The 24,302-nt window shown below is 44.9% G+C and overlaps 1 protein-coding gene across 3 annotated transcripts in view; it reads left to right on the top strand.

Moving 5' to 3' along the window:
• Positions 1–24,302, top strand: part of AHCYL1 (adenosylhomocysteinase like 1) — a 266,946-nt gene that overhangs the window by 152,793 nt on the left and 89,851 nt on the right. For all 3 annotated transcript variants that reach the window (XM_069238342.1, XM_069238340.1, XM_069238341.1), the window contains exons 7-10: positions 8,787–8,893; positions 10,703–10,819; positions 10,907–10,970; positions 11,098–11,186. In XM_069238342.1, coding sequence (XP_069094443.1) covers positions 8,787–8,893; positions 10,703–10,819; positions 10,907–10,970; positions 11,098–11,186 — 377 coding nt within the window. The remainder of the gene's footprint in view (positions 1–8,786; positions 8,894–10,702; positions 10,820–10,906; positions 10,971–11,097; positions 11,187–24,302) is intronic.

The following is a 24,302-nucleotide window of genomic DNA, read 5'->3' as shown; positions in this document are numbered from 1 at the left end:
GCCGGGTTCCGGGTGGATTGTAGACAAGCATGCCATGAAGGGAGGTGTTCGGGTTGCTCTGAATTTGGAAGTGTAGGTGTTCGGTGACGGTTGGCTGGTTCTGTCTTTCCATGGTGGATGAGAAGTAGAGGGTGTTCCTGAAAACTATGGGGATGCCTCCTCCTGGTCGATTAACTCTGTCTTTGCGGACGAATCTGTAGCTGTCGGGAATGGCGGTGGCAATGTCTGGGGCTGAGGTGGGCGTGATCCAGGTCTCTGTGAGGAAGACGACATTAGGGGCGATCGAGTCGAGGAGGTCCCAGACTTCCACTGAGTGTTTGGCAAAGGAGCGGGTTTTAAGGAGTAAGCACTTGGAAGTGTCCATCTGGGCTGTGGGTGGGGAGGTGTGGCGGAAGGTAAGGGAGCGGAAGCGGCAAGAGAATGGTCCATGAGTGTTCTTTGGCTCGCCTTGGTGGCAGGCTGAGGATCTTCCAGGGTTGAGGGCGTGCAGAGCGCTGGCGTCATTCTGGTTGTGGTGCAGGAACCAGGGTCTGAGACGCTGGGTGTGGTCCAGGTCCAGACGGGCTTGCCTTTGATGGGTCTTTGGTGCGCCAGTGGTGCGGCCCTACAACGGCTGTCATTAAGAAGAGGAGAAAGGTGGGAGGATCCAGTCAGCTGGGAGGCGGAAGGCAGGAAAGCTGTTCACATGGAGGGGGGCAGGGACAGCACAGGAGATAAAAGCACAAAAAAGTGGAAAAAAAGGAGATATAAGAGACAAGAAGAAAAAAAGATGACAAAAAGGCAAAGAAACACACACAGATAAGTACAGATGGCACTAGGCCACCAGGGTTGAGGCACAGTGGATGGAGGTGGGCCTCGAACCGAGTCAGGCAGGCTCTCACTCAGGCCAGCAGGTGCAGCTGCGCAAGGGGAGGCGAGCAGACGCTGACCAGAAGGTCAGAGAAGTCACCCACTCACTGTGCAGCGGCCGCCATCAAGAAGGGGAGGGAGGCAGGAGGCTTCAGTCAGCTGGGAGGCGGAAGGGCAGGAAAGCGCGTTGCATGGACGGGGGCATGGCGGCAGGGATGGAGCGCGGGGGAAAATGCACAAAAGAATAGAAAAAAAGGATAAGACAGAGACAAGAAGAGAAAAACGATGACAAAAAGGCAAAGAAACACACACACACAGACAGATACAGGTGGCCACTAGGCTACCAGGGATGAGGCGCAGGCGGATGCCTGCTGGTGAGGGGTGCCTCAAACTGAGAGACAGGCAGGCTCTCACTCGGACCTTCACTAGCAACAGGTGGAGCTGCGCAGAGAGGGGCGAGCAGACGCTGACCAGAAGGTCAGAGAAGTCGCCCTCTCACTGCGCAGCGGGCGCTATTAAAAAAGATAGGAAGTTAGGAGGGTCGGTCAGCAGGAAGGCAGGAGTGGGGCGGGGCAGCAGCAACAGGGATGGAGCGTGGGGGAAAAACCCGCAAAAGAGTGGAAAAAAGGAAAAACAAGCATTTGCAATGCAATAGGTCTTGTGTTTGCTCGAGTTAAAGCTATTAGCGTTGTAAACTCCTAACCGGACTTTTCTTGACACATAAACTAAAAATGAAAAGTAAAACAGTTACACATAACGAGCCGACGGCTGCCATGAGCGCAAAGCAGGCACACAAAAGGAAACAGAAGTTTGCTCACAGTAAAACGTATTGGCAGAAGTGCAATTATCATGTAACTGGCAAAAATGCAATTATCCATGTAACCAGCAAAAGTGCAATTATCCATGCAACAGGGTCGATGTCATGCAAAGCGCTCGACTAAGGCCCAGCGAGATCGCGCTGCCTACGAAATAAAGAGAAAAAGTAGTCGAGAAACCATACGGAAAACATGGAACCTCATATGTTTTTAGTAGTTGTCCGCTGCGCTCAAGGAGGAATAAACACTGGAAAAGGCATGACGTATGCATCCCTTTCACTAATGAAATGAAGCGAATTTTAAAAGGCAAGCCCACGAACCAACCAAACTGACGGCCGTGGTTAAAAGCCCACAGAGCAATTACACCAGGGACAGAGCGTTCTGCGCTCGACCCTAAAAAAGAGACAAGAAGAGAAAAAAAAAAAAAAGGCAAAGAGACACACACAGGCAGGTACAGATGGCCACTAGGCCATCAGGGATGAGGCGCAGGCGGGTGCCTGCGAGTGGAGGTAGGCCTCGAACTGAGAGGGAGACAGGTTGTCACTCGGACCAGCAGCATCAACAGGTGGAGCTGCGCTGAGGGGGGCGAGCAGGCGCTGACCAGAAGGTCAGAGGAGTCGCTATGTATATAGTAGGCGACCCAGTAGATAATCATATTTATGACATACATTTTGTTTGGCTCCCAAAGCTCTTTTTGATATTATTTTCTCCTCTTCAAACTATCACATAATGTTCCATGTAATACAGAGAGAAATTAGTAATTTTCCCATTGAGAAAAAGTTATTTTTCCCTGGCATATAATGTAAACATCCTATTCAACAAATTGGTTGAATTTCAAGTAGACCTTTATGTGTTGTTTTGTTATATTACTCATTCAGTTTTGTCAATCACTGAAATGTCATCAGGTTATGTTCATATGACATCACTTCCTGAGAAGATTTGTCGTCAGAGGTCATATTACATCACTTCCTTTGGTGCCATTGAGGTCAAAGTTAGTGATTTCACTTTCGTTACACCTGAATGGAGTACAGGGCAAGAGCCAGGAATGGAAAACATGATTCCAGCAGCTGTTCAAACAGCCCATGAATAGTAATTCAAAAATAGATGAAAACAGGCACAGAGCTCCCATAGACAGTATAGCTGACGATATTCTTCAGCTCAGCAGAACAAGCCTTACACTTGGTCAGAGATGTAGTATCATTATGACAATGATGAGCATCTGCACAGAGACAACTGGGCAGATTTGAAGATAACTTGGCAAATTACTGTTTAGTAAGCACTATGTCCTCAGTTCAGAGATAGAGCTGCATAGACAGCACAGTGACAGGTGTTTGAGAACAAAGTAAACCAAACCAAGAACTGCATATGTGAGTACAGGGTCAGAGTTTAAGGACCATTGTGAAGAAAGTGTACAGCTGCACAGATGACACAGGCCCAGACATTTATTAACAGTGTACACAGCGGCTGCTGTAGAGGTTGAACACAGTCAGATTTAGACGCACTACAGACCTGGTGAGGATTTGCACAGAATGAATGTCGTCAAAGAGTAACCTCACAAAAAGCAATACAGAAAGCACATAGATTGAGAAACCTTGCAAACATCACTGACAGCTTCCCGCATAGCACACAAGCAGAAATCCTTAAGCATAGTAGCCAAGTCCAAAAACTACTCCTAAAACAGACGTCAGTCATTCACCAGCACAGTAGACGAGGTTCACAGCTGCATAGGGTAAGGTTAGAAACACAGCAGCAATGCAGTCTGGCCTCAGCCAGTCAGAAGCTGCTGCAAGTGCTGCAGCTCCTACTCCTTAGCTGAACGCGGTGCAAAGGATGGGCAGATAGCAAATCTCCTTGTCTGTAATGACAGGTGACCATGCTTTGGGCTTTTTCTTTGTAGAAGTGTCATTACTTTCAGGCTACAGGCTAACCTGCTAGATCTTCTTCAAACTGGTACATGAGCTGTGCAGTTCAGAGCATTCAGATGATAATACAGTATCCTAATACCTATATTATGACAGAATTCAAAAGATCAAGGTTTCAAAAAATAATTTCTGACAACTTCTTGTAAATCTTCTAGGTGACCGGTATTGACATTCTTATTCTGCAGTTAATTTACCATTCCAAGCAGCTGCAGCCACTTCAAGCCGACATCGAACACGTGCTAGATAACTCTGTAGTAGACACTATATAGTTCTCAGTCAAATAAGATACGCTATTGATAAACTGTTGGAAGCCCTGTAAAGAAGAAAGAGAGTCTCACACATCTAACCTTGTAATATCTCTTTAGAGACTAAGGGCCTGATTTAGAATTTTGCGGATGGGGTTACTGAGTCATAAATGTGACGAAGATCCTCTCTGCCATATTACGATCCCATTGATATCTTTCTCATTTGTGATGGAGTAACCAGTCTGCTAAGCTCTAAATCAGGCCCTTATAAATCAAATATTTCAAAAAGAAGGAATGAACACTTTGCAGAAATACTCAACTGAATGTACTAACAGGAGTGCTGAGGAATTTAGTCTGGAAAGAAATGCACCATTAATGCTCATTATCACCTAAGTGTCAGGAAAAAAAACATACATGTACATAAATGAACATAAACTGTTATTTAAATCAACTTATTTTTTAAGGCCAGGCTGTAAAAAGATTTGAACCTTTGTCACTGTCTATACCAATAAGACTTACATATGGCTCAACCCACGCTCTGTGTTCAACAGGCAGCAATCCAGAGAGTGTGCAAATAGTATTCTTTGGAGAAAAGCATTACTTCCGAAGGAACACTTGTGTGTACACAAAGCTCTGTGCAAATACTAAACAAAGTAAGCTAATTAAGGATTTATTTTCTTGGAATCTGACAGTCAAAGTAGCTCTGAGGGTATTTCATTTTTGGCTTAATTTTATTCCTGTTGAATAACAAGAAAGACTGGAAACAGACATGTAGGGCAGTTGCACTTAATGAGTTAATTTACAATATGCTATGTGACTCATTTTCTTTGTTTAAACCAGTTACAGCATTTTCAAGGTTTATATCTACCAGATCTTCTTTCCTTTTAGTTTTTGTTACATATCCTCTCTTCACCTATCGGGGACTACATGAAAAATTCCCCCAAAAATTACAATTTTTTTAGGTCCAGTGAAGTATATACATTAGCAAAGTGATTTGTTAAACGCTAGTTCACATGTATGTTTTAAATCACTATTATATGTTTCTTCCAAGTTTGCTTGAACGGGCACTTGATGGAGTGCCAGTGATGTTGTGTGGGAGAACTACAATTGTTAATATAAATACAATAAGGGATGTTACAGCTAAAGAACCTGCTATTCTTGAAAGTTCTACATTTATTACCATCCATGAAAGTTTTAGTTTCATCAGGAGCATAGTTACAGCAGATACTTTCAGTATATCCACAGCAATCGTCCGCTAAGTCTGCTAGTATTTTTTTGTTAACCTAAAATTTGTTTGTGTCATTAGGAGTTAAGATTCTTTTTAGCAGTTACATCTTAGGAAATTCACTTTAGGTGCTGCTGAAATGTGTTTTGCCAAGTCTCTGTCTGCTTTAAGGATACCCCAGTGTTTTTGTAAGACTTTATATGTATTTTTCAGCACATCGTTTAATAATGATATGGATCTTGATGTCCTCTTATTCACTCTTTTAGGTATTCAGTAATAGATTAGCACATTCTATTTCCTTAACTTTAGCTAGTGCTTCACAAATATCTTCCTTGGGTAATCTTTTTCATCTGACCCATTAATTGCAGCTGTTTCTTCTACGAGGTGTACCTGATGGTTATTACATTCTCTTTTAAGTGTTTAGAGTTCACCCTATAGTATATTGGTCTGTTGTTGTCATGCAGAACCATAGTGCAAAATAATATTGGCTCAAGTTTCCATTATGAAGGCTCACCGTTTGGTTTGCTGCACTGAGTTACTCTTCAGTGTTTTGAGGGATCTGTGCTAAGTATTGCAACACTGAGGTTAAATCTTTGCTCTGCTGCTGCACAGACTTTTCTTATCATCCTCTGAACACCTAGCTAATGACAAAACTAGTCGTAAGTGGTTATATGCTTCAAGGTCTCTCTGTATAGCCATCTTTAAGAAGATGGTGGAGAACTTTTCTATTCAATAAAATCCAGCTTCCAAATTATGTGAATGAAGTATTCATGTCTGTGATAGAAAGTCACTGGTCCCCGCAAAACTCACTTCCCCTTGACCGATAATGAACACTCCCCTTTTCACAGGTAACAAACAAGGCTTCCCTCTCTAGTTATGTGACCCCCCAGTAAATCTTTGATCACATTTGAATGCTACAGCTTAAACTCGAACTTCTACCTCTGAAATTGGATAAAAAAGGTTCTGTCAATCATTCTACTTAATGCAAGACATGCATGTACATATTCCTAGTTATATGTTTATATATATATATATATATATATATATATATGTGGCAGTATTGTCCTTCAGGGATCTGTGTGCAGTCAATAAGGCATGGCTTGAATCTCATTAGGGACTTGTCTGCCTTTCTTTCTTCTACGGTTGATGAAACTGGTATCACAAAGTTGACTATATAACACTTGTTAATTATATTTATGCAAATTGGCAAAATCTGCTGTAACGAGCACGTCATGAAACACAATGGCGGTCATTCCAACCGCGGCGGGCGGCGGTAGCCGCCCGCCATGCGCTTACTGCCGAATGACCGCACCGCGGTCAAAAGACCGCGGCGGCCATTCTGGCTTTTCCGCTGGGCCGGTGGGCGAACGCCAAAAGGCCGCCCGCCGGCCCAGCGGGAAAGACCCAGCAACGATGAAGCCGGCTCCGAATGGAGCCAGCGGAGTTGCTGGGGTGCTGCACCCGTCGCGATTTTCAGTGTCTGCTTTGCAGACACTGAAAATCATTATGGGGCCCTGTGAGGGGGCCCCTGCACTGCCCATGCCAGTGGCATGGGCAGTGCAGGGGCCCCACCACACCCGTTCCCGCCATCCTGTTCCTGGCGGTTTTTACCGCCAGGACCAGGATGGCGGGAAGGGGGTCGGAATCCCCATGGCATGGAGGATTCCTTGGGCCAGGGGTAAACCGTCGGGAAACCGCCGGTTGCCCTTTTCTGACCGCGGCTTTACCGCCGCGGTCACAATGGCCCAGGAAGCACCGCCAGCCTGTTGGCGGTGCTTCCGCGGTCCCCGGCCCTGGCGGTCATGGACCGCCAGGGTCGGAATGACCCCCAATATTCTTTATCATAAGAAAAGACAAAGATGTGAATTGAAGGTAATATGTGGAGGGATAAAGGCCTCGATCCCTAAAAAGTTTCCTGATTCATGAAAGGAAAATAGGCGTGACCCTTTGTTGGGTGGTAAAACACAAATATCACTGGCTTCAGTTCGCTACTCATTACAGTGACACCTGCTGCAATAATATCTACGACCCTAAACATGTCAGGTAAGGTATTTTTTAAATATCATAAAAATATCTTAACCTTTCCTTAATACATTGTGTTGTGGAGCGCTGATGACCCATCAGAATTAGTTAAGCGCAGCTGTACTGGTAAGCAAACTGTGCCATGTTGCAGCTTGGTTTTACCAAAATGGACCTTCTTTTGAAGGGTACATGATAATGAAGGGGATGTGGCGAGGAAGGGCTGAAGGGAGAGGATGAAGGGGCGCCCGAAGTAAGATGTGATGGATGGAGATATGAGGGGCTAAACATTTAAGGTGGTGGGAGGAAGACGAGTCAGTTATGACGAAGGGCGGAGCTTGAAATGGAAATGACCAAATCCAGGTGTTTACTCTGGTGGACGTTCTACCTCCTGCTCAGAAGAGGCAGCACCTCATAAAATCGATCGAGGTTAGAATTAGGATGGGCACTGCTCTAAATTGTGTCCACTTCATGTTCTGCTGCAACACGCTAGACCTTGATGCCTTTTCCCACTTTATGATTACTTCGGTTTGTCCGAAACATTTTCAGTCCTACTTCTGAATTAGCCTTACCACTCCTGCAAGCAGCCACAGTCGTGGTTTTAGCATTTTTCTGCAAGAAGTGTGTTATGCTGCTACCTAACATTCCGCCAAATCGATCAGCATTCTATTTGTCGGAGCATGGGCTTGATTGAAAGAAAGTTGATTCTTGAACTAATAGCCTAGCCTGAAACTAATGCAAAGGTAGGGTGTGCTTTTAAATTCAGAACAAACAGAACATTATCTGAAGAAATGAGCTCAGCCTGCACCATTTGCTGCCATGTTTTCAAAACTTGATTTGAGAGAGGCGGCCCAAATGTCTTGCAGTTTTTTGTTTTTTAAGTCCGTTTAGGACGCAAGCCTAAATTCTACATACTTCCAGGTATGCTGTCCCAAGGTATTTTAAATTTAGTATGATCCTTGTTATCCTGAGGCCTTTCTTACTGTTTCAAGATGTTTATTAATGCACTATTTGCCACATACTGTCCAGAAAAAATGACACTCTATGTTACTCATTGTACCGGAACACTAAAAGGAGCCCTACGATTAATTGCACCCTTATGAAGTTGGCTCCACCCCACTGTTAAGAGACTTTGACCACCCCTCCTCCCATAATGTTTGGATTGATATGTGCCCCTGTTTATGTCATAACTAAGCATAGGTGAGGACATTTGAATTAAATTTGGTCTGTTCCATACCTTTTTTGAAAAATGTTAAGTTACAACAGTTCTTTCCACCACCAAAACTGATAAAAGAATGGCGGTCTTCTGCGTCTGCTTCCACTATTGTATGCACCTCACATGACAGTCTGCTCCACTCTAGATATGGTGGTCAGGGTACTCCGCCATCTTTGAGTACCCAGTCCTCCAAACTTTAAATCAGGACCCTAGTTATCCTACATGAGCTCTTATAAGATCTCTCTCACAGACTATCCCACTAACTAGTGCAGTCAGTTTTCAAGTTTCATCATTATCATTTGTACTGGTATAGGCAGTTTATGAACTGTGCAGCACCTATCATATGTACTGACCAACCAGTTCATGAACTCTGCAGACCAGCAGTTGCAAAATGGAACTTTGATCAGTTATTTGCAAATGACAATACAAATCAGTGAAGCTCCTACACATTGTTGCCACCTTGATTTTCATGCTTAGCTTTTCTTCATTTTGTAGATCTTGGACGATGGTGGAGATTTAACCCACTGGGTTTACAAAAAATATCCTAGTGTTTTCAAGAAGATCAGAGGTATTGTGGAGGAAAGTGTCACAGGAGTACACAGGTGAGTAATGCAATTGCGTTGAACTGATCTCTGCCATGGAAATATCGATAATGGATTACTGCAATATGCTGTATGTAGAAGTCCTACAGAAAAGAGATCATTAAATCACAATAACTGCAAGACAAGACTGCTAGACCCTGCAACAGCCTCGTAAGCCTAGGGCAGGGCTTTGAGAGCCCATCGTTTTAAAGCTTGACATGGGCTCCTGGTGGCCCTGTGAGCACAGTTCAAAATTCTCTGCACATTTTTAAAGCACAGCAGGGCTATCACTCAAAATATTTACAAACACTTTCCCCCAAACTATACACCAGATAAATCGCTGAGGTCCAACTATGCAAATATGTTCACTGAGGTCAGATTCAACTGAAAGACAAACAAGGGAGTTCCATACGGTTCAAGGGAGCACAGCTCTGGAATGGACCCAACAAAATCTAGTTTCCTTCACAAAAAACTGAAAGCCATCCTTTTCACATGGGCCTTTCATACCCATGAGACACTGCCGGGACTATCCTCCCTTCCCCTTCCAAATCGGTACATGTGCCTAATAAGTTTACCTTGAGTCTGGTTGATTCCTGGTTCTGACTACCTACATAGATCCTTGAGTCCTCACAGGCATTTTCTTAGCATGTGAGACAGGGTGGAGTTAGTTAGATTTGCAACTAACTATACAACCAGTGCTAGGATGTGGCAATAGTCACCCGCTGGTATTCTACAAAACAAACAAGCAAAAAATAAATATAAATTGTGCTTAACTATGGTGCTTAACTATTATTTAGTATTATTTGTACAAATTCAAACCTAACAAAACATTCAGAATACTGTTTTGTCGTATGCCATTCTGAACAAGCTGTATTTAAAAGGAGAGTTTCTTGCATTCACCTAGGTTATTAAATGCTGTCCATCCACTTCCGGATAAACTCAGCTAGCCCGGCGGCAGCTGAAAGTAGCTATCATGAGTGTTTGATAATAAAATAGGTTTTGTTACTACATGGAGGTCAGTCAATATTTTGTGTTAAACATTACTATGTTGACACTGCAGCCAGCGGGTTATCCAGTAAGGCAGCCTGTCCTCAAGAACACGTTCTACAAAATCGTTCAACAAAATCGTGTAGGGTTATCATTTCCCACATCCCTTTTGGTGGATATATAATGGTTCGGAGAAAATGAACATCTCATAATTGAAAAGGTAGAGTTTCCTACCTTTAATTGTATTTCTACAATACATCATGGTTGTTGGATCTGGCCTGTGTGACCTCCCCTTTGTTCAAAGAATCTATAATGTTACTTATACAGGTAAGCCTAGGGCTGAGGGAATGGGCTGTCGCATGACATTGCGAGGCTGTTGGCCAATATGCTGTGCAGTCTCTGCATATATTTTGGCTTGTGTGTCTATGCCTGTGAACAAGTGTGTCTGCCGGCACCGCAGGTCCCTTCTGGCTCCTCTGTTCAACTTGCTTCGTAAGACCCTCTGCCAGCAGCTCAATGTGCCTAAACCTTTCAGTTAGATTATTCTTCAGGAAGTTTTTTTTCGATTCTTCGTTGGATTTTGGGTAAACAGGTTGTTTATTTACTCTAACTCAGGGCATAGCACCCGTTTCTTTCTTTCATCCAGTGGCTATGCAGGTGAGCTGTTAATTTTGTTCACTGTTGCTCTGGGCAGAAGTGATGTTCAATTTTTAGTCCGACGGTGGGCAGTAGGAATTTTCTTCTGCTTAACCTCACTCTAGGCTGGGGGTCAGTACACACTGTTCTATTCTGTTGCATTTCTTAAATAAGGGTACTCTTTTGAAATCCCTCTACTCTACTCAGATTGTATCAACTATCCAAAGCTGGAAAACTGTGTGTTCCTGCCATGAATGTGAACGACTCGGTCACAAAGCAGAAGTTTGACAACCTGTACTGCTGCCGAGAGTCCATCCTGGATGGGTGAGTGCCGGAATATAGCTGTGCCATTTGAGGAGGTGTTAGTGTTTGGCCTCTGAGTCCTGACCCGTGTGTATTTATCCTGTGCAGGCTGAAGAGGACCACTGATGTGATGTTTGGTGGAAAACAAGTTGTCATTTGTGGGTATGGAGAGGTGAGTCTGTATTCTGATTTATGTTCATAGTTTAGTCCTCTCTGCTTGCAGCATATTTCCCTCTCTCTTTGTCTGCTTCTGTTTTGCTGTCCTTGGTAGATTCTCATTCTTCTTTTTTGCCTCTTAGGTTGGAAAAGGTTGCTGTGCAGCTTTGAAAGCACTGGGAGCCGTTGTGTATATCACAGAAATTGACCCCATCTGTGCCTTACAGGCCTGGTAAGTCAGAGACTGCTATACCTTTTGTCTTCACTCCCTTTCTCTTTCCTGGAGTATTGAAGGGTAGTGTATTGTGCCATTTGTGTGGGCTTTCTTAAGCCTACCACGTATACAAATCTCTCTGATGAGAATACTTTCATAATGTATGGTTGAAAGGGTGTGGGATGTGGTTTGTCTTATAGGAAGGAGTTGAATTACATGCGTGGGGCACAAAAACAGGTCAAGCTTGGCGTGTTGAACTGGCTTTTGAACTTACGCATAAAGTGTGGCACAGCAGTGTAAAAATAGTAGCAGTTTTGTACACAGGTGCTGTCATGTCATTGTATAACACTGGCTCCTGTACTCCTTCTATGAGTGTAGTGAAGCATGGTAACATTAATGTTGCTTAACACTCTTTCCAGACAACCTTGTGCTTTCCTCTTCTGTGTGTTCTTGTAAACAGTGCTTAACTCTTTCTTCCCTTTGCTTTCTGTACCCCCTACATCTTCCTCTCTCCACCCTAGAATATGGTATCATTGTATCACCCTTTCTACTTTTCCCTGTCATAGAGGTATTATGAGGTGAACAGTGTTCATAATTATTCTTTGTTGACATGCCTCGTCCTAAAAAAATAACTGTACTGAAACGTTAAGTCTCTGATGTTAAGTAAGTGGCCATGAAAGTACCCAGGGATGATCCTTGGGACAAACAAGCATCACTTTAAGGAGACTTCGCTCTCGTTCTCATAATGAGAACAGACATCCATTGTAACCTTGAGGACTAGGTAGGATCCAGGAACAAAGGGCTCTGCCATTTGTGTATCTGAACCTTTTATCTCAAATAACTGTCATGAAGCATGTTTTAACACCATTCAGTATTTTTACCTCCTATTTCATACTGAAGTAGCATTTTTTGAAGTATGCTATTAGACTTCTTTATTTTCACACTTTCTCTCTAACAGTGGAGACTCTTTTTTCTCCTGAGAAAGTTACATTTAGTAGTTTCTGCCAAGTTTTTTAACTCTACTATTTTGAATGTATCAGAAACTTTCTTTTTTCCTTAACCTAAGGTGTGTAAATAAAAGAGAAGGTGTAAATAAATAGCCACTTGTGGCCTTTGGCCAGTGCCCCAAAATAATTTGACTGGTTTCTGCACTAGTTTTAAGAGCCAGCCAGCAAAGGAGTCTGTGGCTTATGCTCCTACTTTAATACTCGGTTATTCCTCCTACACCTTGAAAGGATCTAATGCATTCCTGGCATTTTATGCAGTCCTCAATATCAAGAGGGTTCCTTTATGCACAGCGACGCACATTTGATTGACCATCAGTGTCAAGATGGTTTACATCATTGGGAGGATTCTCGACATCATGATGACACTGGATTTTAAGGAGGAGTACTTGATGGCAGCATTCAGTGGTAAGGTATTAACAGGTTCATGTGTGTACATTAAACTTGACAAAGGGCATAAACCATCTAATTATTTTGTGATAACAGGCTTTCACTGTAGTTGCACATAATCCAGTGTGTCGGAGACCCTAAATTGAGGGCGACATTAGGCAGTAATATGAGGGCGAGGCAAGACACTAGATGGGGGTGTGTACTATGTGACACTGCAGAGGCTGACTTTATACATGTGGTGTGGGGATATCCAGTCATAACACACTACTTCGGGAGATGGTGGGAGGGGGTCTTTCAGCAGCTTAACAGGGTCACAGGATAGGAAATTGCACCTAAAGTCAGACAATGTCTGCTTGGTCGGATCGCGGAAAGAAAGAATGAGCAACTGTGCAGAAAAATCTTGTTTGGCCAAGAGGCAGATTGCCATCAGATAGTTGAGCCGACCCCATCTAAGGTGGAGGAGAGGAAAAGGGACCTGCTGGAATGGGCAGGGGCTGAGGAAGCGCAAATGAAAATGGCAAGACCTAATTAATAAGAGTCTGTCGAACTGCTCAGAATTAACCCCCTTGTTCAGATGATGGTTAAATAACTGTGTTTGGTTATAGTGCACACAGAATGGCATAAACTATATATGTAGATCTGCTGAGTGTAATATGCTATTTATCACAAGCCTTTGCCTCTGTAAGTTATGGTCCCTCTCAATCTCAGCCATGATAATAAATAGGATGTTTGTAGAAGAGTATTTTCCCCAGTAATATTCACACTCCTTGTTAACATTATGTTAACTTAAAATCATTAAACCTGCAGTAATACAATAAATAGCATATTGTATTCTGTGCACACTATGTAGCTGATACAAACTTTACTCTAGTATTGGAACTTTCATAGATTCACATGCTTGAATCATTCCCTGTCGTCGAGATGGGAGTCCCCGGTGTAATACAAAAACCATAGTCAATTGCATATAAAGCTCAGAGGCACTAGGCCTCTTAATTTAGTAACATCTTATAGTCATTTTATAAAAAAGGACAAAACTTAAGAGACAACCAATCAGCTCTCACCACCCTCTAGAACCCTCCTGCGAGGAGCTGATTTCCCTCAGATTTTCCACTGCACGTTGTGCTAAGGAGTCTCAGTTTTCTTTTCTCTCAGAAATCCTTTCTGAGTGGATTTGGATATTTTCTCTCTTCAGGAATAATTCAAGGTGGTTCAAACTGGCTCCATGTCAGAGACACCTAAAAAAGGGCTTTTTAGAGCCTGTGCTACCTGCATGAAGAAAAGGCTGCATGTTGATGATCAGCATAAGGACTGTATATATTGTCTCTATCCTAGCCATAAACCTAGAGACTGCAAGGTATGTAGAACATCTTCTACTAAGACTCTTAAGGACAGAGAGGGTCGTCTTCTCATCTGGCTACAAAAGTTGAAATCCAGGGACAATCCTGTCACTGATGAGGACAGTGCCTCTTCTTCTGTTTCTGTGGTGAAAACGCCTGTCAAACGACAATCTGAAGTTTCTTCAGAGGAAAGACCAAGGAAAGTTGTTAAAAAGTCTGCTGAGGCATCCTCAAAAACTGGTAGCCCTTCAAGGATGAAGACTAAAGCTTCAGACTTAAAGTCCAAAAAGAAGTCTGTTCCTGAGCCGTCGACACCACCATTCAGGGTAAAGCATACCTTAAAAAAAAAAACTTCTGCGCTGTCAAAAGGATCATCGTTGACGATGGCGCCATCGACTGCTCAAGTTCTGACGACGACTTCCACCGTCGCCACACTGTCTTTATGGCGAGATCCAGCTCTTCGTTGACGATATGCTCATTCTCGTCTATGGCACGTCCTGTAGCTTCACCATCGGCTTTGATACCGTCAACGCTGTCATCGACGACCCCACCCGCGACGGCCTCATGCCAAGAATACTCTGATGATGGTGATGCTTCTTACTATACACAAGGCTATTATGAGCAGCCAGCGCTGGTCGGTCTTCCCCCTGGGCTTGTTTCTGACTTACAAGCAATGCTGGCGGACTATCAGGAACGTTTTCCAGCTAAGCCTTCGTCGGTGCAACAGCCGATACTTCTGCCTCCTCCAGCAACTCCTCACTTGCAGCAGCCGCATCATACACCTCAGCCAAGGTCACAGCAGTCTGTTCTTTCCACACCAAGACATCAGGTATCCTCCAGTGAGGATGCGTAGGAAGGTGAGATACAGCCTGATAATGATGAGTGGGATGATTACATTATACCGGCTCCTGCTTGTCCTACAGCGCCCATGGTTGAGTCCCCGCCTGAAGATATAGGTGGCTTCCATAACCTGCTTGAGCGTGCCGCCACGCTGTTCGATGTTCCAATGCCCGCAACTCAGCAGGATTGCTTCCTATATGACTTTAAAGAGCCCCACAGGCAAATGGTCAGAGCTATACCCATCATAGACCATGTTTGGAGCCAAGGCCTGAAAATTATGCAGAACCCGGCAATGGTCCATGCGGTTCTGCCAAGACTGGATAAGAAATATAAACCCATGGAGGATGCTCCGGCTTGCCTCTCAGGACGCCCGAAGCCGGACTCCGTAATATTGCAAGCCGCCCAATGTCTCTCCAGGAACCCCTCTACACCATTGACATCACCGCCAGATAAGGAAGGGAGGCGCTTAGATAACATCGGCAAGCGTTTCTCCTCCATGTCTGCTATTGTGGGAAGGGCGGCCAGCTCCCTTGCTCTGCTAGGCAGATATGATCGACAGCTCTGGTCGGATATATCCCATTCATTGGAAGAGCTTTCAGACACCTCCAAGACAGAAGCTAGGAAACTTCTGGTAGAGGGCCACCGATCTTCAGCTGAGATCATCGATTGTGCACTGGATATAGCGGCAATGGGCTTCAGATTGCTCGCGGATTCAGCTGTGTTTGAGGCGGCAAGGTTGGCTCAAAGCCACCAACTTTCGGCCCGAAGTACAGACTAAAATACTAGATCTTCCATGTGACGGAGAAGCTCTATTTGGCAAGCACGTCGACAACGCTCTTCAAACCATCAAGTCGGATACAGAAACGGCAAAATCCTTAGGCACTCTGCAATTCAGAAAAGTGCCCTTTTGTGGTGCAAGGGGCAGAGGTCAACTTTCCTTTTGTGGGGGATACCAACAATATAGGTATCCATCCTATTTCTCCACATTTCAGCCTTCTAGGACACAATACCAGCCGAGGCAATCACCTCCCGCAGCATATACCAGACCCTACCACAAGAGCAAACAGGGGTGTCAACCTAAAGAATCTGCATGTAGACAATGACTGTCTAACGACACTTCCTATTCATTCTCCTCCTACAATTTATTGCGGAATTCTAAAACATCATATCCAACACTGGCAACAAATAACCAAAGACAAGTGGGTGCTGGGTGTCATCCGCTTTGGACACCTGTTGGAATTCACCCAGATCCCCCCATCAATGCCTCTATCCCAGATTCGTCAAAAACACCTTTGTCTACTCCGCTTGGAGGTAATAACCATGCTGAAGAAAGGGGCTATAGAGTCTGTTCCGCATTCCCAGAGGGAAAAGGGTTTTTACTCCCGCTTCTTTCTCATACGAAAAAAGTCTCGCCTATGGAGGCCAATCCTGGACTTACGGGAGCTAAACAAGTACCTCAAGAAGCAAATATTTGGGATGGTCACCCTACAAGACGTCTTCCAGCTTCAGAACAGAGCAGACTACATGGCCTCCCTTGACCTTCAGGACGCGTACTTTCACATTTCCATTCATCCGCTCCACAGAAAGTACCTGAGGTTTGCGGTCAACGACAAACATTTCCAGTTCAAGGTCCTTCCCTTTGGCCTACGTTCAGCACCACGAATCTTCACCAAATGTCTAGTGCCAGTGGCAGCCTACGTAAGGAGAACCAAAAAACAGGTTTTTCCCTACCACCACGACTGGTTTGTAAAAGCTCCAAATGTCCAGTCAGCAGAAAACTTAGTCAAGGCGACTGCGCCTTTTCAAGGAATTAGGCCTTATGCTCAACAAAGAAAAATAGTTCCTACAGCCATCCACTCGATTAGCCTTCCTAGGAGCTATCTTAGACACTCAAAGAGCCAAAGCCTATCCAGCACCGTACAGACAAACAGGGCTAATACAGCTGGCAAGGCACCTCCAAAGAAAAAGTGTCTTTCAGTTCGGCGGTACAAGTCCTTGCTGGGCATGATGTCGTCATGTATAAGCCTCATTCCATTCTGCCGCCTGCGAATGTGCCCAAGTCAGGAAGAACTGGACAGGCAATGGATGCAAGCACGAGGATCCTTTGAGGATACCATCCTCGTAACACCGCGCATGGTCCATTCTCTGGATTGGAGACGAATCCCGAGAACATTTCCAAAGGACTCAGATTCTTGGCGCGAGTTCCTCCAATGATTGTAACTATGGATGCATTGCTCACAGGATGGGGCGCATGCTTGCAGGACCTTCGGGTGAGCGGCAAGTGGCCACCATCTCACCGTTTGTTCTCAAGCAGAGAGCAGTCTAGTATGCCTTGCAAGCCTTCCTTCCAAGAATACGAGAGTCAGCAGTGCTCGTCAGGACAGACAATACCACCACAATGCACTACTTAAACAAGCAGGGAGGAACATGTTCTCACATACTCTCTCGAGAAGCACAAACCATCTGGAAATGGTGCATTCACCACTCAATCCACATAACGGTGGAGTATGTCCCAGGCCTACAGAATACCATTGTGGATTCGCTAAGCAGATTGGCGACATCCTCCCACGAGTGGGAATTAGACCAGGGGACGCTAGATCGAATATTCGACCAGTGGGGAAAACCGACCCTGGACCTGTTTGTATCCTCCCGGAACGCCAAATGCCAACATTATGCAAGTTGGCATTACCAACAGGGATCATGGCGGGATGCATTTTCAATCCCATGGTCAGGGATCTATGCGTACGCTTTTCATCCGATTCCTCTCCTCGCAAGGGTGATCAGGAAGATGAAGTCGGAACCCTGCCAACTGATCCTCAGAGCTCCAGTGAGAGCGCGTCAACCATGGTACACGGAGTTGCTTCTCCTGTCGGCCTCTCAACCCATCAGACTCAGACCAATCCCGGAGCTGCTCACCATCAATCGGGGGCAAGCAAGGCACCTGCACCCCAAGTCTCTCAGTTTGCATGCATGGCTCCTGAGTACAATGAATTCGGCCATCTAGATCTACCGTCTGAGTGCAGAGAAGTTTTAGCTAACACACGTGCAGCTAGCACCAACAAATCTTACCGACTAAAATGGAAACGATTTTGTGTGTGGTGTGAATCCCAAAATATGCACCCTCTCTCCTCCGCACCGGAGGTAGTGTTGCCATATTTCTTACAGCTGGCACGTTCCGGTCCAGCCCATTCCTGCCATCTCCAGTTACAGAAGAGTACCAGGCAAACCATCCTTATGCTCTCTCAGATTGGTAAAGCAATTTCTGAAAGGTCTCTTCAGATCTTTTCTTCCAGTAAAGCCTCCGCCGCCGGCATGGCAACATAGCATCGTTCTTGGCCAGCTTATGAAGGAGCCTTTTGAGCCTATTCGCAGGGCGGACATCAAGTACCTCACTTGGAAAGGTGCTCTACTTCTCGCCTTTACTTCAGCGCGCAGAGTTAGTGAAATTCAAACTTTCACTATACAAGAACCTTTTCTGCAATTCAGACAGGATGGAGTCATCCTGCGCACCAATCCTAAATTTGTTCCAAAAGTGCCTTCGGAGTTCCATATCAGCGAGCCGGTGGTGCTAAAAACTTTCTTCCGAAACCCGCAAACTGCTGCGGAAAGAACTTTCCTTTCACTCAACCTTAAAAGATGCATAAAATTCTATCTGGACAGAACAAAATCGTTCAGACAGTCCACTCAGTTATTTGTAGTGTTCAGTGCCGCTAGAAAAGGTCACTTGGTAACGAAACAGACTATATCCCGATGGATTAAAAATGCCATCATATTCTGCCATCAGAAAGCAGGAAGACCATTGCACACGAGCGTAAGGGTGCATTCTGCCAGAGCTAAATCTGCGTCCTGTGCCCTATTTCCTGGTGTATCAATTAAAGACATCTGTCGTGCTGCGACATGGAGGACAACTCACACCTTCACACAGCATTACTTCTTGGACACTGAGTCACTTTGTGCTGCAGCCATTGGTCAAGTGGTCCTTCGAACCTGTTTCAATGAAGGTGAGCTAAATCATTATTTCCCTCCATGCGCTTGTATTCTGTTATATCACATTGTCTTTATAATAATGCTATAGATAATAGCAAGGAGTGTATGTACATATTATCATGCCACTTCGCATTTCAGAGTACCATGCTGCTATCAATAGGACAAAAATGTGTTATCCACTGCTTACTATTCTGATTCAAGCATGTGAATACTGGAGTAACAAACAAGTTATTTACCTGTAACTGTAGTTCTCCAGTATTGGAAACTTTCATAGATTCACATGCGACCCACCCTTCCTCCCCTGAGGAGCTCACGTTCATTTTCCTCAGTCCTAGATTCATTATTGCACTTGTGCTTAGAAAATCCGAGGGAAATAAGCTCCTTACTGGAGGGTTCTAGAGGGTGGTGAGAGCTGATTGGTTGTCTCTTAAGTTTGGTCCTTTTTTTATAAAATGGCCATAAGATAAGATGTTACTAAATTAAGAGGCCTAGTGCCTCTGAGCTCTATATGCAATTGAGTATGTTTTTTGTATTACACCGGGGATTCCCATCTCGGCAACAGGAATGATTCAAGCATGTGAATCTATGAAAGTCCCAATACTGCGGAACTACAGTTACAGGTAAGTAACTTGTTTCTTGCTAATGGTAAGTTATGGTGTCTTCTACTCATAAGGTCTTAATGTATGTTTGAGAAGAACCTTGGAAATGTTTTTAAACACACAGTAAGTTAGAAGTCATGATTAAGAAATAAAATCAAAGAAATAAAGTATGCAGTGATGGTTATTTGCGCAAACCAAAACTCATGCCCCCAATGCAAACCATCAATTTTTTTTTGCATCCTATGGTTAATTATATTTTTTACATATTAAGTTGATAAAGAAGCGTTAAAAGTTGCCTTTACATAGAAATAGTTTTTGTTATTACTGAATTAGCACAGTTTTATGTGATAAAATATTCTGGGATCATCAGTGAAATGTATTTATTAATTTAATGCAAAATGTTGTAGCAGATAACCAATGTTTGACGTAAATACCTTTTCCATGCTCAATATATATCTGCTAAGGACATGCACTAAATGCCTCTGCTGAGGACAGACATCTAGGATTGTCGCCTCTCCAAGGGACAGGAACTTGTTGTCTTTGCCAGAGCAGGTTACCATCGTTTCTGAAGAAGAGTACACAGTGTTACTCTCCAAAGAGCGTGCACCCTTCATCTCTGCTCAGGAGAATCTGTGCTAATCACAAACAATCTCTCTACCTGTGAAGGGCATGTGCCATCATCTTTCTGTCAAGAACAGGCATCTTTCATATCTAGACATGATATGCACACATCACTTATTTTTCCAGATAATAGGATTGGTTTGTCTTTGCCAGAGACAGGCACTACCATCTCCATTAAAGGCAGGTCATGATCCTCTCCAGCAGGATTGGCTCCCATTGCACTTGCCAAGAACAGGCATTCACCTTATCGCCATCCCCACATTTCTTTGCCAAGGAGAGAACCATATGGTCTCTGCTAAGTGTAGGCCCCCTCTAGTTACAGAGGACATTCTTAACTTGTCTCTATGAAAGGTGTTCCTGAAGGACTGGCACTCATCATCTCTTCCAAGCACCAATCCCAGTTCACTGTCAAAGACAGACCCATGTTTTTTCTACCAAGGACTGACACTGTTGTCTCTGCAAAGAACACTTATTTGTGCAAAGGGCAGAGACCCATTTACCTTAATAATGGCCATAATTGCCGCTGCCAAGGGTAGGTCCCAGACACCTCTACAAAAGATAGACGCTCATTGTCTCCGTCAAGAACATGCATCCATTGCTTCAGCTAAGCTTAGACACTGTCTCTGTCAAAAACAGCTAAGGATAGACCTCCAACATCAAGAACAGGCTTTTAATGTTCCTGCCAGGGATAGACACTTGTTGTAGGAAGTTGGCTCTGTATATACTTTCTCAAATTGAGAGATAGTGTGCACAGAGTCCAAGGGTTCCCCTTAGAGGTTGATAGTGGCAACATTAGATAATTCTAATGCTCTATTTTGTGGTCGTGTGGTCGAGCAGTAGGCTTATCAGAGGGCAGTGTTAAGCATTTGTTGTACACACACAGGCAATAAATGAGGAACACACATTCAAAGACTTAACTCCAGGCCAATAGTTTTTTTATAGAAAAATATATTTTCTTAATTTATTTTAGAACCACAAGATTCAGATTTGAAATAAATACATACAACTCAAGGTACTCCACACAGGTAAGTAAGGAACTTTAAATTAGAGCAGTGACATACACAGTATAGGTTAAAATGGCAATAAGCTATTTTAAAAGCGGACACAGTGCAAATATCAACAGTTCCTGGGGGAGGTAAGTAAGGTTAAGTTTCTGAGGTAAGTAAAGCACTTACAAGTTTAGTCTCCTGAGCATAGACAGCCCACCGTTGGGGGTTCACTGCAACTCCAAAGTCACCGCACCAGCAACACAGGGCCGGTCAGGTGCAGAGGTCAAAGGAGGGCCCAAAACACATAGGCACCTATGAAGAACAGGGGTGCTCCGGTTTCGGTCTGGCAGGTAAGTACCCACGTCCAAGGGCAGCAGGCCAGGGGGGTTTTGTAGAGCACTGGGGGGGACACAAACAGGCACACAAAACACACCCTCAGCGGCACAGGGGAGGCCTGGTGCAGTGTGCAAAGTTGGAATCAGGTTTGCTATTCAAAGCAATGGAGGGACCCAGGGGTCACTTAGGCGATGCAGGCGGGGCACAGGGGGATTTCTCGGGCTGGGCTAGGCAGAGGGCCGCCTGATGGTCACTCCTGCGCTGGAGTTTGATTCCCCTCGGTCCTGGGGGTTGCAGGGTGCAGTGTTGGGTCCAGGCGTCGGGTTCCTTGTTACCAGGCAGTCGCGATCAGGGGGAGCCGATGGATCCTCACTGCAGGCGTTGTTGTAGGGGTGCAGGGGGGTTGTCTCAGGTTACTCACGAGGTCGCAGTTGTCTGGGAGTCCTCTCTGCAGTGTTGGTTCTCTGGAGCTTGAGCCAGGGGCTTTGGGTGCAGAGTGTGAAGTCTCACGCTTCTGGCAGGAAGAGTGAGTTTCTTTAAAAGTTGCTTCAAAGTTTCAAAAATGTTGCTGATGGTGAACAGTGCTGCTGTTCTCAGGAGTTTCTTGGTCCTTCGGTTCAGGGCAGTCCTCTGAGGCTTCAGAGGTCGCTGGTCCCTGCCGGATGCGTCGCTGTGCAGGTTCTTTGAGTCTGGAGACAGGCTGGTAGGGCTGGGGCCAAGTCAGTTGTCGTCTCCGTCGTCTTTGCAGGGCTTTCAGGTCAGCAGTCCTTCTTTGTGTAGGTTGCAGGAATCTGATTTCCTGGGTTCTGGGTCGTCACCCTCAAATACTGAATTTAGGGGTGTGTTTAGGTCAGGAGGGCAGTAGCCTATGGCTACTGTCCTGGAGAGTGGCTACACCCTCTTTGTGCCTCCTCCCTGAGGGAAGGGGGGGATCACCCCTAATCCTCAAGATGGAGGATTTCTCAAGGCATGCGTCACCTCAGCTCAGGACACCTTAGGGGCTGTCCTGACTGGTGGGTGATGACTCCTTGTTTTTCTCATTATCTCCTCCAGCCTTGCCGCCAAAAGTGGGGGAAGTGGCCGGAGGGGTGAGCATCTGTACTAGCTGGGATGCCCTAGGGTGCTGTAACAAAAGGCATGAGCCTTTGAGGCTGTGTTACAGTTCCTGCAGGCTTTGTTCCTGGCCACAGAGTGACAAAGGCAACCTCCCCATGTGGCCAGAAACTCGTCTGGTTGTGGCAGGCTGGCAGAAACTGGTCCGCCTATCGCTAGGAGTCGGACTGGTATTCAGGGGGCATCTCTAAGATGCCCTCTGGGTGCATTTTACAATAAATACCACACTGGCATCAGTGTGCATTTATTGTGCTGAGACGTTTAATACCAAACTTCCCAGATTTCAGTGTAGCCATAATGGAACTGTGGAGTTCGTATTTGACAAATTCCCAGACCATATACTCTTGATGGCTACCCTGCACTTACAATGTTTAAGGTTTTGCTTAGACACTGTAGGGGCATAATGCTCATGCATATATGCCCTCACCTGTGGTATAGTGCACCCTGCCTTAGGGTTGTAAGGCCTTCTAGAGGGGTGACTTACCTATGCCACAGGCAGTGAGAGGTGGGCATGGTACTCTGAGGGGAGTGGCATGTCGACTTAGTCATTTCCTCCCCACCAGCACACACAAGCTGTGAGGCAGTGTGCACGTGCTGAGTGTGGGGTCCCAAGGGTAACATAAGGCATGCTGCAGCCCTTAGAGACCTTCCCTGGCATCAGAGCCCTTGGTACCAGGGGTACCATTTACAAGGGACTTATCTGGGTGCCAGGGCTGTGCCAATTGTGGGAACAAAGGTACAGTTTAGGGAAAGAACACTGGTGCTGGGGCCTGATTAGCAGGGTCCCAGCACACTTGCAATCATAACTGGCATCAACAAAAAGGCAAAAAGTCAGGGGGTAACCATGCCAAGGAGGCATTTCCTTACACATGTGCTCTGTCAGTTGCTGGTTTCCGATATTCAACTAATGGCAGTCCCCTGCCAGTTAATGAGAAGGGCTGGTTCTTGTCGCCTTTTCGAGGAAACCACATTAATTTAGTCAGTGACTGACAGCATCAGGTACCATTGTCTCTGCCAAAAACAGGGCTCTGGCTCAACTAACAACAGGTTCCCTTGTCCCTTTCAAGGGGAGGTACTCAGTATTTCTATGAAGGGCACGCCTCTTCTGTTCCTGCCAAAAAAGGCGTTCATATCCTCTGTAAAAAAACAAGCAATCATTCTTTGCTAAGGACATTCGATTTGTCATCTCTGCCCATGAAATGCTCCTGTTGTCTGTGGCAATGAAAGACCACTGAAATCTCTGTAAAGATGGGCTCCTGAACTGGCTGCCAAGGACAATCGACCATTATCCCCGCCAAGGACAAAACCCTCTCTCCAGTTCCAGGACCAGGCCCAAAATATCAAAAGACATATGGTTGCTGAATATTGTAAAAAATAGCAATGCTTGTGGTTCAAGTTGCCCCTTTCTGCTGTGTCATAAAAGTAAGGCCCAAACAAACGTGTCAAACAGAAATTCAGAAGGCTATCCCTACACCAGATTAAACCTAGCTCTTCTAGGGGAATTGGCTGGATGTCACTGATCTACATGTTCCATACTCCCACATTCTGTTTGCAGAGAAACGCCACAGGTCCCTGTGCATTTGTTGCAGGAAAGTTAATGTCATGTATACTACCATGCAATCCTTTTGGCCAGAAACCAGCTCCACAAGCCTTTTCCAAATTCAGGGTGGCACATGTCAGATAGTTAAAAATATAAATTTACTACTATTTCGACGTTTTGGCTATTGATAGCCTTCACTAATCAGAAAGTGCTTCAATCTTTTGCAAAATACGTCTATTTTTCTGTAAAGCAAAAGTTTAACCAGTCTGAAATGGATGGGCTTGCTGTTGTATTACTCTTACACACATAAGTAGACAGAAGTACCATTGCACATCGTCCAAAAGAAAGTAGATAAAAACACAAAATGTGTTAACCCTG

The sequence above is a fragment of the Pleurodeles waltl genome, chromosome 6 (assembly GCF_031143425.1).
Source record: "Pleurodeles waltl isolate 20211129_DDA chromosome 6, aPleWal1.hap1.20221129, whole genome shotgun sequence".
Classification (NCBI taxonomy): Eukaryota; Metazoa; Chordata; class Amphibia; order Caudata; family Salamandridae; genus Pleurodeles; species Pleurodeles waltl.
The sequence above is the reverse complement of the archived record's forward strand: the minus strand, read 5'-3'. Positions and strand labels throughout refer to the sequence as shown.